Genomic DNA, 19,976 nt, shown 5'->3' on the forward strand with positions numbered 1-19,976 from the left:
GGCAGGTTATATTCCTGCTATAACAGCAGGGCCTATATTTTATGTAAGCTTTCCAAGATTTCAAGGTACTCTACTGACTTATATGCAGTTTCCCCTCAGGAGCAATCCTCAGCTACGTGACCTATCCACACCTTAATGCTCTCAGTGGACTACTCTGCAGGAAGCCATGATTTTATACAGAAATGGCATGTTATCCTTCAAAAAGACAGTTTATTTGGTTTTGTTTTACAGGTCTCATTCAGCTCTTGGCTTCAGTGCCTTCCTTTGCATTAAGTGGCTGAATATCCCATCAGTTCATCTTTCCTTTTGTGTCTGATGTTCTGCACGGAGTCCTTCTGATCTCTCACTAGAATCTCCAGCTGCATTACTTTTCACTGATTTAAATGTTATACACTGTATTCATTTAACAAACATTAGTGCATAAATGTATTTTTGAAGTGGAGCTACAGGAAACATTGGCAAATGTTTTCCATAAAGTAATTAACAGAGAGAGTAATAAGAGAGAATTGTTTCCTTAAACAATGGTTCCTGACAGAAAAGGTGTAGAGGTTACCTAGAGAAACTGGAAACAAAATTTAGTTTTAAAAGGTCTCAGTATTGTTTTGGAGGTGTTATTTGAATAATAGAAGAAGGGCATAACTTCGAAGTATTTCTTTATATAACCCCTATTCACGTTTCACAGAATTTGGATGGACAGGTTGACCTATTGAAATTAGTTAAATCTTATTAGTTATGATAAACATCACAATATTGTATCTACAACAAAATTATTTCATTATCTTTTGGATTAGTATGCTAATAACACAAAACTAAATATTTTCTCAACTTTTGTGATCATTCAAAAATGGGAAAAAACCTCGCTTATTTTGAAAATGTTGTCTAAACATGTTGGCATTCTATACTTTCCCAGAAGCTGGAATTAATGGGCTTAATTTTCCTCAGCAATGAAACACATTTAAAAAAAAAAAAAAAATATTTGTATATTCCTTATCAGAAATAAGGACTTGTAAAGGTGTATCTGCAGCTTATTCTATTTTTTAAGTTGCTTTTTTTTTACGTTTTCCATTCTGAAATTTAGAAGAAAAAAAATCTGATGTGCATCATAGCGAGGACAGCCAAAATGTAACATCGTAATGTTCTTGGTGTGTATGCAAATATTTGGTAAATATCTTGTTTCAAATGTCCCATATCCTGATTTATTGCAGGTTTAGTAGTTTCAGCAGTGCTTTGAAGCATTTGAGACAGGAAACTAAACCTGACATTGTAGTGTGCTGCGTAGTAGGATGAAAATAAGTATCATTATTTTCTTTGTGTATCAGTGTACTCTGCATATAACTGGGGGAAGTGTTCCCAGTGATGTTGATGATCTGTTAAGTAGAAAATATTTTTCATATTTTGTGTGAAAATAGAGGACTTGGCTTTTTTACAGTATCTTCTAAATAAGTTTCATGACAAAAAAAAAAAAAGGCACAGTTCTTGTGGAACTTGGGCTGGACAAAGAATTTCAGCATATGGTGAGGAATGTGTGAAACTGCCAAGAATGTGCAAATGTCTGTGGATGAGTTAACAGACAGTAACTTCATCTCAGAACCAGCAATACATTCTTTATGCCAGCCAAGGGAAGGGAGCGGCTCAGTGCTTGAAGGGTGACCAGAGAGGACGTGGCGGTGCTGGGGGTATCTGATATGGGAATGGCTCCAGAGATGCAGCCCCTGCTGCCAGAATTCCCAGCATGGAATCAGGGTGAGGGTTAACCACCACACAGAACTAATGGCCATCTAAGTCTGTTTAATTCCGAGTCAAGCCTGATTCTTGATTTTGATCAAAGAATTATGGTGTTAGGATTGAGTGCGTCTTATGTTGGGAAAGGATTATTTGTTTGTGTACCTGCAAAATGTTATTCCTTGTCTCTGTCCCAGGATATTATTTTTTTCTAAATTATCAGAAGCAAAACAAACATGCTCACCTACAGAATGCAATGTATTTTTAAAATTTTGTTCCAAGAGCTGCTTCTTTCTCTATCACGTAGGCATTATCAGTCAGTCACAATTAAGATTCTAAGACAAGTTTTCTTGCTGGAAATGCTTCAACTAGATTCCTGAAGCCATTTTTGCCCTGAAAAAGGGATTTCTTCCCCCATTGTCTTCTACAAAAATGGTCTGAATTTCTTTACATTCAACTATTCCTGTATTTTCTTTCTCTTTTTTCACTCGGAAGCTCTCACTTTTTTCTGCACCATGGGAATGATACGTGTGAATTGGCATGCTGAAAACATTTTCCCCTTTAAAATCTGGTCATAATTCCTTTGTTTCCAAAGCAGCCCAGACATAGGTTTGGGGGGGGGGGGTGGGAAATGCACAGGAAGAGATGTATGAGAAGTTGAAAATAATTCTTGGGAATGAGTAACTTTCTGTAGCATGTCCATATCCTTGCTGGGCTCCCCTAATGAGGCTGGGAGGATGCTAACTTGGACACTTCATTTCTCGGCCTAAGAGAGCAAGTGTAAGTTCTTTTAGGGTTTTTGGGGGCTGATGGGGTTTGAAACCAGAACAATCTATAAGTTATTGATGAAAAGGAAGACCTGGAGGACTGCTCTAATTCTTCCTATTCCTTTGCCCTGTAATTTCCCAGGAGATTTGGTGGCAATAGAAGAACATGATTGACCATTTGCACTTTTGCTACACCAAACCTGTATTTTATCACAAGTAAAAAGTAATATTACTAAGACAGTGCTAATAAATATAATATTTTCGTGTCCATAGGGCCCTAGCTGTGTGGGAGAAAGGAGGGGGGAAAGTGGTGGGAAAGCAAACAGCTCTGTACTTCTTCAACTCAGTGTTGGTAGAAGAGGGAAAAAAACAGACAGTGCCTTTTCCTCCATAGTTTTAAGAGGATTTCTGGATGTTTTCTTGCCTCTTCATAGTCTGGAATGGAGCAATCATTTAAAGTCTTGTTGCATTCACTTTCAAAGCTCTTGCAGCATGTTTGTTTACTTTTCAAAAGAGACTTCAAGCCTTGTTTCAAGTATTTGACATGCTGACTAAAAGTAATGGCTCACTTAGCTGAGTGGGTTTTGTTGGTTGTGTATCAGCACAAAAGTTCTTGGCTGGCACCTTTGGTGTTCTGCAAATGGAGTTTTTATCAAGTCAAGTCTGGCTGTAGCCAACAGTTTTCTGTGGAAGTATGGAACTGGCAAATAAACCCTAATGGGTTATCATACAGCTTATGGAATACATAAACTGCTAACTTGAAATGTTTTACTGCCCTACATTGCACTTGTGTTGCCATAATGTGTGTGTTCTTTTATTTTTGGGGACAGCACAGGAGAAAGCTGACAAATTGATGGGGGCAAGAGAGCAAAAACTAGATCAGTCTCTCTCTGTGTAACACTCGGGGGTGGTGGTTCTGCAGTGCAGGTGAGGGGGGCTTTTGCTTTTTTGTTTTTTTGGCTCTCCACTGAACCAGAAACTGGTCCTTGGTGAAGAGCTACACACAGACATGGATTTCCTGAAAATAAGAAAAACATACAAGGGTGACCTGATGAAGCAATCCTGAGATTGCAACGTATTTTCCTTATTTTCACATTGCCCAGAGGATCTAACCTGCTTCCCCAGTGAAATGGAAGAGCATTTGAAGCAAATCTGGGGCAATTGATTTGCATTCAGCTGCTTTCTGAAAGTTTCAGGCCAAAGCTCAAGCAGGATGTAAAGTTCAGTATGCAGGTGACAGGCTCCCAGTGAGCATGTGACCGTCTGGAATGTATGCTGTCAACATTCTGGCTGATAAGATGCAGAAAATTCAGACACTCACCTTTTAATGAGGAAGAATGACTAACAGAAATCGAGACGCTTTAGCATGAAATCCAGCACAAGTGAGAAGGCAGAAATAAGGTATGTTGTAATTTTTAATACTTGTAAGAGGAGAAATGGATACTACCCTAAATGAAAGTGATACACTGGGGCACTGGGAAGTTTAGTAACACAGTTTTCTCTATAGCTTTTAAAATTAAAAACACAATCATTAGGTCATAAAGTGTTGAGTGTTTTAAGAGAGTTATTTCCTTCTTCGCTGAAAAAGACTGAAATGGGAGTCTTAGGGCCAATGTTTTGAAATGGATGAAATGTGGAACTTGATGGCTCCATGGTGATGGTACTATGGGATATACAATGCTGAGAGATAAAAGTTTGACGCATTTTCTAATCTCCATAATTAGACAACAGGTTTTCTGGGGAAAAAAATGGTTCATACTGTTGGGCATTCATGTTTAACATCAAGACAACCACCATCCAGTCTCCAGCTTGTCAGCCATGATGGAGGCTGTCATACACAGGGAAATGCACTCTAAGTATTATTTTTTTTTTCTCATGCACTGTTGATAATGTATTAAGATTTTTGCCCAGATAGTATGAGCTATTCAAGAAATAACTGCTCTCATCCACTTTCAGGCAGCATAAAATAAGTCTATTCTATGCTCAGGGCAACCCAAATCAGATCTGTCTTGTAGCATTGCTTTTAGAAATGGGCAGTTCTTTTCTCCTCACCTTTACTGGTGATTTTAGGTATCCCAGCACCCTTAGACGACGTTTGTATGACTGAGGTGCTAAAAATTGTCATATTTTTCTTGTCATGTGACTTGAAGTAAGAACGGATAATAAATACCTGAAGGGAACTGAAAGTCTGGTCTATATCCTTCCCCCTTACTTTGGGTTGTGGGAGGTTCTCAAAAGAGCTCCATCGGGTCAAAAGGATCAAGAATGGCTTAAATATTAAAAACCCACATTCCCCTGAAAAAATTTTGTCAGATACCTGTGACTTGCCCAGTCTGGAGTGTGGGTAGGTGCCTGAGTGAGGCAGGTCCCTGTAGGAAAGGCTTTATACAGCTTCAGACTTTGAGTCCTTTGTGTGTAACGTTAGCACCACGGGCAGCTTTGACACTGGCTCTTCCAAAGTGCTGGTTTACTGCCCCCTAAGCCCAGGGGTTAGCCTGGCTGTAGGATCTGAAAGCAGTGAGGAGATTCCATGGGGGCAGCTGCTTTGGGGTCTGGAGAGGCATTGCCCAAGCAGTTGTCCGTGTGTGTAACAATCAGCTGCCCGGTTTAAGGTCAAAGCCACTCTGAACTAGGGGGAGAAACAACCCTGGAAACTGGAGTTTATTGGGAAAAGTTAGAAGTTCAGATGAATGCTGTGTGGAGGCACTAGAGGACACCGCAATAACAGGCAACACTTTAAATTTCCCTTCTTGCCAGAGCATTGCGTTGCACACACGTTTATCTTGGTGTTGCAAGTTTGAAAAGCTGTCATGCTGTGAGATTTCAGCTTCAGCAGGAGCAGACAAATATCTTGGAAGGGTATCATCATCTTCTGTTGGGCTGGAAAATCGCCTCTTTGGCAATAGGGCAATTTATGGTATCATTATCTTATTCACAGGATCATCCTTGAATTCCTCCCTTTTTATAATGTCTTTTGAGAGGACAGGCAAGTAATTCAAAGAGCAGAACTTATTTTTAGGTTTCGTCTGAGCCTGAAATAAATTGAGAGGGCTGAGTAGTGTTACGATAAACAGGGAGTAGAACAGAGACAGGAAATAGGGGGTCTTTGGTAATGAGTTCCAGCCACTCTTGAAACAGAAAGCCGGAGAAAGCATTACTTGAGAATAGTTTCTCAGTGACAGCTTAATAATTTTTAGCTTGTTATTCAGCATTAAAGGGGAACAGTTCCTGCAGATTTATGCTGTTCTTGAAAGATCCTTTTTTAAAGATCATTTAGCAAGTTATCTTTTCAATGTTTTTAGGGTTGCATTGTTCTTGCTGCTAACCGATCTGCTGTTTAAAAAAACCAGATGTTTGGGGGGAGCCTGAAGTTTATACTGTTGTGTGTTATATATACATCTGCGAGAAGCCTTTGGGATAAGACTGTGGGACAGAGGCAGGGGATTCAGCAAAAAATATGACCAGGCACTGAAGATTTCAGAAGTCAAGGGTTGAAAGGAGAAGAAATCACAGCTACATCCTGCAGAACAAAGCAGAGCGCTTGCTTCCAAAAGTTTTTTTTAACCCTGGGAATGTGACTGCGGAGATGGGCCCAAAGCATGGATGGTGAGATTGATATTTATAAGCACTTCACGTGGCTAAAGAGGGTAAGTGATTTGCTAGGCTTTGTTTTCTCTTTCTAAATGCACATTTAGCAAAATCTTAGGGAGAATTCTTTACTTTCCGGAAGGAAACTCATTCAGTACTTCAGACATTAAATAGTGTGAGTTTCTTCATGAGAAGTGAATTAAAGACGTGCCTTGGTGGAGGAGGAGGAGGAGGCTTAGGGAGGGGGGAGAAAATCAGCTGTCTTTGTCTTTAAAAATGAAACTCTAGGATCGAACTTTGAGCAAATGGCAATAGATTCTGGCAAGTGCTTGTGCCTTCTGGGGATTGCAGTGCAACAAAACAAATCCTGCATGGTAACATATAGCAAAAGAAAGGAGAGGCTCTTGTTTACCATGTTGTGCTTTAAAGGGAGAAGTTTTCTGCATCAGCTCTTCACTTAAGTGATTCTTCATCAGGGTAACAGTATGAGACCTTTCGGGATGCCTTTGTCTCGGGTAAAAATGGTGCTGCTTTTCTTCTGTGTCTGTTACTCTGCTAAAAAGATATGGGTTTTTTTTTTTTTAAAGGCAGGTCTGTTAATTTTGTTGATGAACTGCCCAGATGTGGATCAACTGCATGAAATTGTTTTTGTTTCCCCTTTTTTTTTTTTTTTAAGGCAGGTTTGTGCAGTTTTCTCATCACCCTGAAAAAATAGCTTTGTTTTTCTCAGCTTTTAGATTTTATGTTTGAGTATTTATTTTTTGGTGTTATAAAAATCCTTGAATGGGATCTGACTAGATCCCTTAGAATAGGCTGTTTTTTAAATTAGAATATGGATTTAATTGCATGTCATGAAAGAAGCACATTCTCTCCTTATTCTTTTAAAGTCTGTTTTGACCTGTGTGTGCTTTTCCAGCAAATTCTTGCCTGTCTATACGTATACACATATGAATACGTATGCAAATGCTCTCTTGGGTTTTTACTAGCTGTATAAACACAAAATATCTCTCAGTTCTAATGTGAAATGTGATTAGGAACACTTACTTTAGGTAGTTTCTTGAATAAGTGTAAAATATTAATTATGTGTCAATCTTTAATAAGAGATTGAGAATCCTGAAGTTAATTTATCAAATATTTTGGAAACTTTCACATTTCTGGAGTGTGTCTGTGGAGGGGATTGAATGGAAAGTGAGCAGATAGTGAAGGGGCAACCAGAAGTGCAGTAAAAGCTAATTAGCTCTTTTCAAAAGTATATTTAGTCTCACATATTAATTTTCTCTATAAATGAGGTAATGGATGCCACTCCTGCTTCCAGAAATTTAATTTCTGCAAAGGCAGGTTTGCTAACAAACAGGTTAATTAGGTCTGCTGCCATCAGCTTGTGGGCTGTGTTCAGCAGGGATAAGGTGTTCAAATGTAGCACAAGATTTTACAGGAGTTAATAATGCTTCTGGTATCATTGCATATAATTCCCTTTATGTCAGGTACATAAAGGAGAACATCAATGCTGCTGCTTTTCCTTGCAAGCTCTTTAAAGGGGTGAGCATGTGGGGGAAGGGAAGAGGACAGAAGGTGGTCTTGTATGGTTCCCAGGAAAACTTAAGCAGTCTGCTCCCAGATTCCTTTGAGAAGTGATTTAGAAACCAAAAAAGTTGCAACAATCGAAGTTGCTTGTTCAGTTCTCCCATCCAAGAATCCCAGTGTCTCGTGTCTGGCACTGACTGTTACAGCACATAAAGATTTCAGTTCCTGCAATCGTAAACTGTTGCTCTTTGGCTTGATAATAAAATTATGAGTTGTTTTCAGAGTAACACATGGCATTTTTGCAGAGAATAACTGCAACAGACTTCCATAAAGCCTTGGTGAAGTATGCTAGAGCTGGCTCAAATTTCATCATTAGCAGAAATCATTTCAGAGACCCAGATGGGTTTTGATGTTGCATGGGTTGGCTAGGCTGGATTTGTGTGGTATCTGTGGCTTGGACTGGGTTAGGGCAGCAAACAAAAACAAAAATCATGAGATCCAGGCAGGCAAAACATCAGATACAGCTGCTATTTTCAGATGCTCAGAATGGAGGGTCTGGTTTTAAGCAGAAGCCTTGTAACATAATGTGTACAGTGGCACCTTGCAACAGCAGCAGGGGGAAAAGTACTATTTAGATCAAACTGAAAGTATCTGTCACCACACTTCAATTTTTTCCACTGGTCTTTATTGGTGCCAACATGATCTGTGGAAATGCTGGGCCAAGAATGGCCAGAGGAATGGACAAAGTGGGCAGCAAGACCTGAGAGCTTGTGGACAGAGCCAAGGAGGGAGGATATGGAAAATTCCTTGTGTATGAACACTGCGCTTTTAAATTCACAGCTTGGCCGGCGGCACAGTCATAAAGCTGTGGTGGGCAGTTTGGGGGAAATGATGTGCGTGTAATTAATATTGAGTTCTTTTACAGGGCCTGAGTGTAGATATGATAAAAGTTTCTCTTGCAAATTAAGGGAGAAAGTGTCTAGTTTTTAACAAATATTATTTTGTTCTCCCAAAGGATTTGGGTTAGAGGTTTCGCATACAATTTTGTGTCACCCTGTTGCTTTATTCTTACCTTTCTACCCACTCTTAATTGGATGGCACCATTCCAAATAAAAACAGTACAACCCACGTTTTGGTACATAGACATGTAGTTACAGCCAAAAATGATTAATAGAAATTTTAATATTCACTGCAAACAGTACAGCACAGAGCTGATGGCTGGCCCCACTGAAATTGGTGTGCATTGGTTTTACACCTGCCTTTTTTTCTGGATGAGATTCTTAACCTGCACTAGCAAGAGGTGGAGTGATCAAACCCATGATGTAGCCATTAAATTCAAGATGTTGAAGGTGAATCTTATAATTTCTGTAAGGATATTTTCTCTTAAGACATGTAACTGTCTGGGGCAAAAAAAAAAAAAAAAAGAGCATTAGTTTTCAGAAAAATTATCCGGATATAATAAAAATATTTGTTTAAAATTCATTTGGTTTCAGAACTACCAAAATTTACCTAGCTCTGTCTTTGCTTAGTTTCAGACTATGCACTGTCAGCTTTTTCCAAGTGACTACCACTTTCATTTAAGCAAGCAGTAACAATGGCAAATAAAAAATCCTGCTGTTGATTTACTAATTGCCTTCAGATGAAAGGCAAGCATTATAGATCCAGAAATCATGTTCCAGCCTTCTCCTCCTCTTCTCAGGTAACTGAGAGAGTGCACATATATTGAGATGGGTGTGTATCTGAGATAGCACTAACATGTCGAGAGATTAAATTTGTATGGCATCCATAGCCAGATGCAAATAAAAATGTTTACTGTGTAAGCTGCTCAGTCTTCACTCATCACAATACAACTCCTTGTGACTCAGAGCATAATTCTAGTGACCAAAAAGAGTACTATAGATGTAGAAAGGCCATACACTTCTAAATATTGTCAACTCAAATAGGCTGGAATGGGTCTGTAGTGTACGTTTTCTTGTGTTGGAATGCAATACTGAGGTCTCAGTGCTGCTGGTAGTTGGTGGTAAAGCTGACTGGCTGGATTCTGCTGGCAATACTCCTTGTTTTCAGCTTCTAAACTACAACAAAAGGCAATGCATCAAGCATGTCTTTTATCTTCCCCATTAATGCAAGTATTATCGTTGCCATGGGCATCCTGTTCAATTATTAGTGGAGCTGAAGGTGATTCATGTGGCTAAGGAAGGGAGGAGGGTTTTGACATAATCTGTCTCCTCGAAGAGGTGCATGACTTGTTGAAAAAGCTCACAAATCACCACTTTAACTGACTGCCAGGTTTCTTTTCCCAGCTTCTCCCCATTCCACATCCCAAGGTGAGATCCATGGTGTTTATGACAAATCTCGGAGTCACAGCATGCTGACCAACTTCAGAAGTTGATGGGGTTTGGATTGAAATTAACTGTGTTGGAGACTCTTGGTGCTGAAAGAGGCACACACGAGGAGAACATCAACTGACCAACGTTTCTGTATTGGCAAGAGTGTGGCCAGCAGGACCAGGGCAGCAGCTGTCCCCCATCCTGGGCACTTAGGAGGCCACGCCTTGAGCATTTTGTCCAGTTCTGGGCCCTCAGTTCAGGAAGGACATTGAGGGGCTGGAGCAAGTCCAGAGAAGAGAAATGGGAGCTGGGAGGGTCTGGAGAGTCCTTTGAGGAGCACCTGAGGGAGCTGGGGGTGTTCAGTCTGGAGAAAAGGAGGCTCAGGGGAGACCTCATCACTCTCTGGAACTGCCTGGCAGGAGTGGGGGCCAGGTGGGGATCAGCCTCTTCTCACAGGAAACAGTGACAGGGCAAGAGAAATGGCCAAAGTTGTGCCATGAGAGGTTTAGATTGGATGTTAGGAAAAATTTCATCACAGAAAGGGTTATAAAACACAGGAACAGACTGTCCAGGGAAATGGTGGAGGCACCATTCCTGGAAGAGTTCAAAAAATGTGTAGATGTGGTACTTGAAGACATGGTTTAATGGCAAAAGTGGTGGTAGTGCTGCTTGGACTCGATGATCTTAAAGCTCTTTTCCGGTCTTAAGAATTCTATGATTCCTGTAGGCAAGGTATTTGTGGTGCGCTGTTGATTTTTTATCTGCAGTGGTACTGCCATCAGCACGTTTTCAGCTACCTTGCCTTAGCATGTCCTCCCTTCTCCTTCATTATTATGCTTTATCATAAACTTTATGTGTTTTGTGCAATCCCTCTCATTCTTTCATTGTAAGAGGCGTAGTTAACATATTCGGCTTATAATTTGTTGAGCCCGGGTAACCATTTTTAGTCTTCAATGCTGGATCTTCTGGAATAAGAGCTTTGTAGGAAATCCCACGGAGTCAGCCTTTTAGACCTGTGTAACCACATGGCCAGTGTTTATTTATTGTTTGTGAGCTCTTAGAGTGACTGGAATCGTCTATGTACTCGTGTCTTCTGTGCTGTTGGTCCTGTATTGAATTGCTGCCTGTACATGTGACATGTTGCTCAGTTTCTTCTTAGTCCTGGCTCTCACAACTGCAGAATGCACTCCAACCATCCACAGATGGCCTTGATTCATGTTACACTGTTTGATTTTTGTCTTTAGACGTGCCAAAAGAATTACCAGGTCTCAAACAACTGCTGTGCATCAATCAGACGCTTTCATTTAGCAAGTAATTTTTCTGTCTGCTGTATTTTCATGTGCTTATCTGAGGCCTTTCTGGCTGACCTCACACCTGCGTATTTAGAGCCGTTTCTGTGAGGTCTTGAACCTTAGTTTACTTATTATGAACTGGTCAAAAACTTGTGAAAAAAAGTTTATTTTGAGCAGAGTTAACATGTTCATCTTTTGATGATGAATGCTGGTAAGTGAGGCGTGGAGTGAGCACCTGCACATTCTGTTCTCAGTGTTCCTGTTGTCCCCTTAAACAGGGACAAAAGACCAAAATTATTGAATTTAGAGGTGATTCTAGTTAAGGGCCTTGCAGCTATGCTAAAGGACACGATTAAAACATAACAGCCAGATGCATAGCAAAAGATTATAAATAATAGAATGTAAGTCAGTGCAGACTTGCTCCAAGTTATACATTTAAGCAGAAACAAAGAGTAAAAGCAGAATGAAGAACAGGCTGGCAGCTAAATAAAAGCATTTTAAAAGAATCTGGAAGTTATGAGTCCTAGGCTGAGAATATATGAATTTTACTATATGTTTAATATGGAAAGAAATATGGCCCAAGAGTCTGTGAAAAGGTTTTACCACTCAATCCAGTTTCAGCTGCAGTGTCCTGTGTTTCCTCTTAGGCACTTAATTTTAAAAGAAGTTGGGAAATAGCTGCTGAAGAGGAACCAAAAGAGAGCAACAAAACAAATTGTGAAAAATTAACCTCTGAGAAGACAGAATAATTAATCTTTTCTTTCACAGCATGCAGAGGGACCTGCTAATTAGAGATGTAGAGATAATCTTCAAATATGTAAAAAATCTTTGAAGTGAATGGAAGGAGGTATTTTTTAGTTTATGGTGGTATGATAACCATGAAGAGATGATTCTGATTACGTGTTAGGAAAAATGCTCTAATGACAGGTAGGTAAGAAGTAGATGGAGAAGCTGTGAATTCCATCTCTAGAGGTCTTTAGGAGAAGACCAAACAAGAATACTGCAAATAATCACTGGCCCTAGGAGGCAGTGGGGAACCAGATGATCTCTCCAGACATCTTTCAGCCCTGTTTGTTGGTGCCATTCTGATTCTCTCAATTTCTTTCAAAATAATCAGAGGCAAGGGTGCCCGGTTTCTCTCAGCTTATAAAGGTGCCACACTTAGATCTAGTTCAGCAATTTATGGCTTGAAAAGTGTCTTTTGATTGGATAAAAATTTGATTTCTTGATTTGAGTGAATTGAGTGGATTGGCACCACATCTGTTGTCAGCATCTGTTTTACGTTTTGGCCCGTAGGCCTCAATATAGATCAAGAAGCCATAAATATATTTAATTAAAAAAAATTATATATAAGATCTGTTCACAAATGTTCAGTTGAAAAAGAAAAGGCAGCTGGGGAGGAGGATTATAGTTCTATTGGTGCCATTGTGCAAGTAACTATAAATGAGTAGTCAGCTGCAGCTGAAGGGAGCTCCTTGGATTCCTGTGCTGACTGCAAAGCCAGGCTGAGTGTTGTGTTCCCTGGCAGAAATGCAGTGCCTTCAGTGGAGCTGGGAAATCAGCCTCTGAGGGCTCATCTTACTCCTCATGCTCTGATCAAACAGCTCCATTCCCACAGTGTTTCAGTGTGCAGGATGAACCTAGGAGACTCTTCTAAACTTAAATAAATCTGCAGATTTATTTTTATTTGTGATATTTCTATATGAGGTATTAAAATTCATAGGAAATGGGGCATAATAGTTAAGGACAGGCCATGTTGTAGAAGCTTTTGCTCCCTAGAGCCATTAAGAAATCCATAAGTGATTGGGTGGCTAGGGTAGCTCCTGATGGGAATTTGATCATCTAAATAAATTTTTAATTGCTGGCAAAAAACTTCTCATTTTCTTTCAGTGACTTCTAGGAATAATATGCCTATAGCAATTTTTACCACTTGAAAGTAAATACAAGATTCACTGACTTTGGCAAAAGACTCTGGAGGCCGATGTACATTTTTAATGTAACAGTTCTGGTTTATACACACTTTTTTCCCTTTTTTTTTTTGTCTTGCAAAAACTGCTTAATATACAAAACTTTTATTAACTATTGCTTGAAACTTTAACTGTAAAAATTCTCACAGCATTTTTTCCTCCAGTCACAGGTGAACCATCATCCATCCAATAATGAAACTTATCAAGAAAGGTTGGCACGATTAGAAGGTGATAAAGAGTCGCTCATCCTGCAGGTATGTCCAAAAGAGAGAATATTGTCTGCATAGTTGATATTCAGTGCAAAAAGCTGAAGTGGCAGAGTATTTTCTGTTAAATAATGCTAGCAGGTTGCCAAATGTAACTGATATTTAACCAGGAATTAATTTGTTATCTGTATAATTTCTCTAAATGGTTTTGTGGTGGGGTAACCTGGTAGAGGAGAGGGGTGTGACAGTAGTAAAAGCTTTTCCTGTTTATACACTGTACCAAAATTGTTTACATCATCGAAAAGCTCAAGGGAGGGAAAACAGGGATAGAGAAAATTTGACAGTAAAATGCATGCCTAGACACTTCCAGGTTTCCTGTTTCTCAGTTTACCAAGCCTTTTTCAAACAGATCCCATGTCCCATGTAAATTCTTCTACTGGAGAAAACACGTGTTGCACAATCTAAAAAAATTACTTTTTTCTCTGTATTTTTGCTAGTAATAAACTGTACATTCCACGCTTTTTAAAAACTGAAGCCAGAGATTATTTAAATAGTCTTTGCATATCCTTTCCCTTGATGCTTTCAAATGCATATTATAAGCACATATGTTTATATCAAACAAAACTGAAGTGTGTTGGGTAGGTGTTCTCACTGCTCTCAGTCACAAGTTTCTGTAAACATGTCTTATCCTGTATGTTCTGCTCACACTTGTGTTCATTTACTGAGCAGAAGGCTCACTGCTGTTGTTGAATAAACAATAAATGTTTTGAGACACAAGCTTTGGCTTGGTTGGTGGGCTTTTTTTTGTTTGTTTTTTGTTTTTTCCCCATTACTGTTAAACTAAATTGCTATTTCCAAATTTTGGAAAAAACTCACCTGACTGAAAAAAATCTTCTGGTTGGAATTTAAGTGTGCGCTATAAATTCCCTTTACAACTGATATTTATTAGAACATCTTTAATTAAGTGGTTGTTAACGCTAAAAATTTGATTCTACTAGTAATAGAAAACAGCTTTTTACACTGTACGGTCATGCCTTGCATGCACGAGCAACTCATGAGTGGGGAGACAATTAAGTGGCCAAATCCAGGAGCTCCCTCTGGAGCTGAGGGTGGAACTGGCTCACCTGGCTTTGGCTCTGGGTGTCTCCTTTGTTCCTCACATTTATCTGTCAAGTCCTGTCATTTTCCTCTCTTTGGCCTGCACGTTGTCACTATTTCTTTATCCACACAAACAGGTACCCAGGAATGCAGCCAGCCAAATGCACGAAACACGGGTTTGTGACACCTTTCGGGATCCGCCCGGAGGTTTTTTTAGAAGGAATAGAGGAAAACCAGAACTAGAAAATGTGTCTCTTGCATTTTACTCCTGTCGCTTCCACCCATCATCAAAGACTTAGTCAGTATTTATGCATTTTCCTTTCCCACTGCCCAGCATCACTGTGGAATTGGAAAAACCCCAGGCAAATAAGGTAGCCTAAGACCTCAGTCTGGAAGATGAACATCAACAACAAAAGCTGTCAAGGTGGAGCTTGGTTTAGGACCTTGTTTACACCAGTGCTTCTGTCCAGGCAGTCAAATCTGAGGAGCACAGGCAAGCCCCAAACTGAGGTCCCATGGCCTGAGGGACTCTGCTGGTGCAGACCTGGCTGCTGGGCGTGCCCTTTGGCAGGAAGGATGAGAAAGGAATGAGCACCTCTATCCTGAGGCTCATGCTGGATTGCACCAGTGACTGGCCCATAGCTGCAGTCTGGAGGGAATGTGGGGCTGGGAGCACTCCAGTCTTGCCTCAGACTTTTAAACCTTTCTAACACTCGATTTTTAGTGAAGTGCTTAATACCCTTCACTTTTACAGACAATATATTACCTACAGGCTGAGTCTTGCAGGTGTTGCACTCCTAAGGCAAGATGGAATTCTCAGTGTAGCATAACCTGGGATTTTGTTCTTGGTGCTGCCTATGGGTTCCTTGAAGACTCTGGCAGATGTGATCCTGGACAATATGGGGAAAATATGAGCTCCAAGCGGCTGAAGTGCCTGTCAGCGCAGCTGCTGGAACGCCCAACGCATGCTTCTAAAGCTGCTAAGTTTTCACTAAATTCCTTTGCAGGTCCCATTTAACATCCAGAGTTTTCCTTCCCTCCAGGTTGCAATGGTATTTAAGCCTAGCCTGATGCTCTAAATAAAGCTGGTTTTCTTTCTCTGGAACTTACACTGAAGGAGATAATTCAGTTTTTTTCTTCATGCCTTCTGACCTCACATGGGGTTTTTTTGTGTACCATCCCTCATTTCAAGGGATCAAAAGAAAGCAGACGAGCAACAGCTTTCCTTGCAGGAAATTCTCTTGCCACAGCTTGGATGTGTCCCCCTGCCATCAGCCTCCACCCACTCCTTCCTATCACCTCTCATCCTGCGTCCAGCTGTACTCTAACCTATAGCCAACTACTTTAATGGGAAAAAAAAAATCTTTTTCCCTTTCCCCTCTTTTTCTCTGTGATTCTTTCCTGGGCATGCTTGTCATTATGTCTGCAGGTAAAAGAAATAGAGATCTCTCCCTCTGCAGCTTCCCTGAAGTGAGCTCAATTGTTCATTGGGTTTTAGACATGCTGCGTGGTGAATTATATCTTAAAAGTTTCACTTCCACATTCTGTACAGTTTTATTTTGTTCTATTAAAAAGATTGCAGGGTTGGATGTGAGAGCATATATGTTTTTTAATGCATTTATTTCAAAATGGAGTTTGAACACCTTAGGCTCCTTTGTTTGTTTGTTTTAGATTGTCTTTTTCTAGAATAATCAAAGCTTTTATACAAGTGAGTGTATGTTCCTCTTAACATAAGAATTATCACTGGGGTTTTTTCCATATCTTTGTCATGTTATCGTGGGTGCAGTTTTTTCTGCTTTGCAAGATTTGGGTTCAGCTGCTGGGATTTTTTTCTTGCACACTCATTTCTCTGTAGCACCATTCCCACAGTTCTTTACCAGCACTGCTTATTGGTTCTTTTCCTGGGGTTCATTGTCTGTATTTCCCTGCTTTTGCTTTCATGTTTTGGCTTGCCAAAGCCTGGGAATTCTTGTTGGAATAGAACTTTGCCACAGCTAAAACTTGCCTTTTACTCATTGCATTCTTTATAGCTTCAGAAATCTTTATTGATAAGTGAACTATCAGCAAAGCTTTGTTCTTGTAAGAAGTAAAGTGGTTGGTTGGGTTGGGAATGAGCAGTTTTCCTACTTATCTGTTTTAGAGAGTGAAATGCCAACAGAACCCGAAATGGCGATGCATGCTCCAAAACCGCATAAAATATTTCCAGTAGCCTCTGTTCTTGCTTGCTCCTTTCCAATTTTCCAGACTTTTGCGTGAAGGGACCCCGGCTACCTATAGGTGTAGCATTCCACCACTTCTTGAAATGCCTTTTCTTTTATATATCAGAACAAAACAGTTTCAGGGGAGGGGAGATGAGAGGGCGGGGTTGGAGCAAAATAGAGCTAAGACTGCAAAACTGTCTGTCTTGGTAGAGCAGGTTACTGCAGTGCACAAGAATATTAAAGCATTGAGGGCTTTAAAAGGGAATTTTTTTGTCAAAACGTGCATTTGGATGTTATATGCGTAAGGTAATTGAAACTTATTTACAGTCAGTTCAATAGCACTGTGCTTCTCTCAAATTACAGGTGAGTGTTCTCACAGACCAGGTGGAAGCTCAAGGAGAGAAAATCCGGGACCTAGAAATCTGTCTTGAGGGGCATCAGTTGAAGCTGAATGCTACAGAAGAAATGCTCCAACAGGTAAAAATCTGGATTACAGAGCTTCCTGCATGACCTTCTCCAGCAGTGGGGTGAGCACACATGGTCAGCTTGTCTGCATATGTGACTGCCTTTGGCAGCAGGATAAAACAGAGGGGAAAAAAAAGACTTCTTTTATTGTTCTCCTGCTTTGCACTCCCCCCCCCCCACCCCAATAAATGTTTCTTTGTTTTCCTGTTGCAGAAAAGTTTTACTGGCTGGTTGCATAATGCTGTACGTGGCAGCATGTAAAATGAAACTATTGTGTCTTATTTGAGCTGTGCTTATTTGGACATGGCTGAGTAACTGGTTAGACAGGTTAAATGTATGTAATACATGTAGGAGTTATAGAATTAAGAAGTTTTACTTAAAAGCCTTCAGTTTTCCTATGGCTTTGAAGGTGAACAAGCAGCGAATTGAAATTCATTACTGTATGAAGTTCTATTCTAGAACAGTTTTTGCTTAATTTTGGAGCTTTCCCCTTAATTTGATATGAGACAATTAATATATAAAGACATTCTTTCTTTATTTCAATCAACAGTTTCAGACCATGTGATTCAATTTTTGTTCTTTCATGTTCTATAGTGAGGGAGCAGAGCAAATGATAAATTAAAAACCTTACAGACCTTGCAGGTCTCTGGATGCCAAAGTTCTTTCCGTGTGCTATTTTCTGTTGTTACAAATGCAGATTGTCCACTGTTAATGCAGTACATAGTTACCAAAATAGATTTGAAACTGTAAATAAGCCTGAAAAGTCTATGCCGGAAATTTTTAGGATAGATACTGTTCTTGATGAACTTAGTTCCTCTCTCCATACAAATATTTTGTGTTATATATTTGCTGTTTTAGTCCATGTGAGATACACAAGCCTCTTTATGAACTGATCCAAACTTGAAATTACTGTAAGAATCCTTGTGCATATGTATGTGAACAGCAGCAGTTCCTATAAGATAAAATTGTACCCTAGACATTTTAAATTACAGTTCTCAGAAGGTCTTGCAAAAAACCCTTCTATCTCACACGGTCCAAAACACTTCCAGCTGGGAAAGGTTGTATGTATTCTGAAGGAATGTCTTTAAAAATGCAAACAGTGAGTGCATGTAGTTTTCCAGTGAGATCTGAGGTTAAACTCAAAGAACAGGGATTATTGAAGTTGTGAAGATTTGTTTTCAGGCTCCAGGAAGGCATTCACAGCAGCGCACAGAAGCTTCATGTTGCAATCTAAAGCTACATAGTTGTTCTGTGGCTTCTGTTAAAACTGTTTATTCTTTCTCTGGCTTAAATTTTTTGCCCGGATAGTCTTCTGAGGAAAACTGTGAACTTAAAGCCTTATTTACCAGAACACTGAGGCATCTGAAAATAGAATATAATGTTGTATGAACATAGCCACTTCAGTGAAAATGTTTGCATCTGCTCGTCTGGCACATGCACGAATTGCTTACAAAGCTGATCCTAAAGCGATAAGCTACAAAAGGCTGTACCAAAGCTCAAGACATCAGAGAATCTCCAGATATGTCTAAAATAAGCCTTAAATCTAAATTTTGGGATAATTTTGAGCAGCTATAGTTGTTGTTTCTGCCAGTAGACAGTAGGATTTGGGAAACCCAAGTTAGATCTGTCAGCAGAGAACTTGAACATTTATTGTCTCAGCAGAGGATCCTATTTAATATCGTTTCTTTGGAAGGTTCTCTTCTCAATTCATCTTGTTGAAAAGATGATCCCCTATGGGGGATGAGTTGAGTTTTGGGCAGAGGAGAATGACCTGATCATGTGGTGATTTTTACTTTCATGTAAGATATGTGGCCAATGGGCTTTCCTGCAGATAATTTGTCAAAAGTAGAGTGAGTGTGTGGCTTCAGGGGTTTCAACAGATGGATCAGTCAGGTTTTGGGGAGATTTGGGTTCAGATCTTCTCATCCAGCAGCTGCTGCTGGTGTCCCGCTTTTCAGAATGACTTCTGTTACCCTCTTAGGAGGGGATGTAGGGTAAATTCAGGTTTATTTCACAGCTCTCCTTCTTTATTTACAATATGTTGAACTCCACTGATTTTTGCCTTTGTGAACTTAAGTCAGCTGCTTCCTCTAAGTGGAGAATGGAACCATAAAGATAAAGCCCTCTCTTTCTAATTTCAAGAACTATAAGAAGAGTGACTCATAATAATTCTGTGCAAAAAATGCTTCAATATTTAAAAAATCATAAACTTTAGGATAACCTAATGTTACACAGAAGAAAGGATATCTAATGCTACCCTGCGAAGTAGTTTTTACTGAATCTATGCTAGCAGAGACTTGTCAGGGTGGGGTTACTGGCAAAAAATCCTTCTGGCTTATGATTTATGCACAGTTGTTTTGAACCCTGCTACAAAGCGATCACAGAACCACTTCTGAAACATTAACTGTAATAAAAGTTATACAAATAACTTAAAGTGGCTGTTCAGCATTTTGAGTGGGCATCTTGAATGTGGAGTAACAGCAACAGAGAAGGCCTCATTCTGCTTTTCATCCTTCTCCCTCTCCTGACCATGTTGCTTCTGCAGCTGATTCGAGACTGTCATGCTCAGCCAACCTCAATGACTGGGAGAAAACCAGCCTGGCCTGTAAAGGAAGGGGCCGTTTTTGTGATGGCTGAGTCAAACAGCTCACAGGAAAGGTCCAGCTATGGCAGAAGGGCAGTGGAGAGATGTGCTTTGATCTCACTGTATATGGAAGCACAGCCAAGGGAAATACAGCTCAGCAGCATTTGAGCAGTGAGAGGATCCTGTGTGAGAGACACAGAGATGCCCTGGTGTGCATTTACAAATAATGGTA

At 40.0% G+C, this 19,976-nt stretch overlaps 1 protein-coding gene across 12 annotated transcripts in view; it reads left to right on the plus strand.

Annotated features, from left to right (window-relative positions):
* The window catches only part of PPFIBP2 (PPFIA binding protein 2), a 102,104-nt gene that overhangs the window by 48,571 nt on the left and 33,557 nt on the right, over positions 1–19,976 (plus strand). For 10 of the 12 annotated variants that reach the window (XM_040066639.1, XM_040066642.1, XM_058421069.1 and 7 more), the window contains 2 exons: positions 13,355–13,444; positions 17,059–17,172. In XM_040066639.1, coding sequence (XP_039922573.1) covers positions 13,355–13,444; positions 17,059–17,172 — 204 coding nt within the window. Of the gene's footprint in view, positions 1–5,444; positions 6,137–13,354; positions 13,445–17,058; positions 17,173–19,976 lie in introns of those variants that run through there. The other 2 variants (XM_058421074.1, XM_058421076.1) reach the window with 2 other exon arrangements.

This window comes from Hirundo rustica, chromosome 6 (genome assembly GCF_015227805.2).
Source record: "Hirundo rustica isolate bHirRus1 chromosome 6, bHirRus1.pri.v3, whole genome shotgun sequence".
In the NCBI taxonomy this organism is placed as follows: domain Eukaryota; kingdom Metazoa; phylum Chordata; class Aves; order Passeriformes; family Hirundinidae; genus Hirundo; species Hirundo rustica.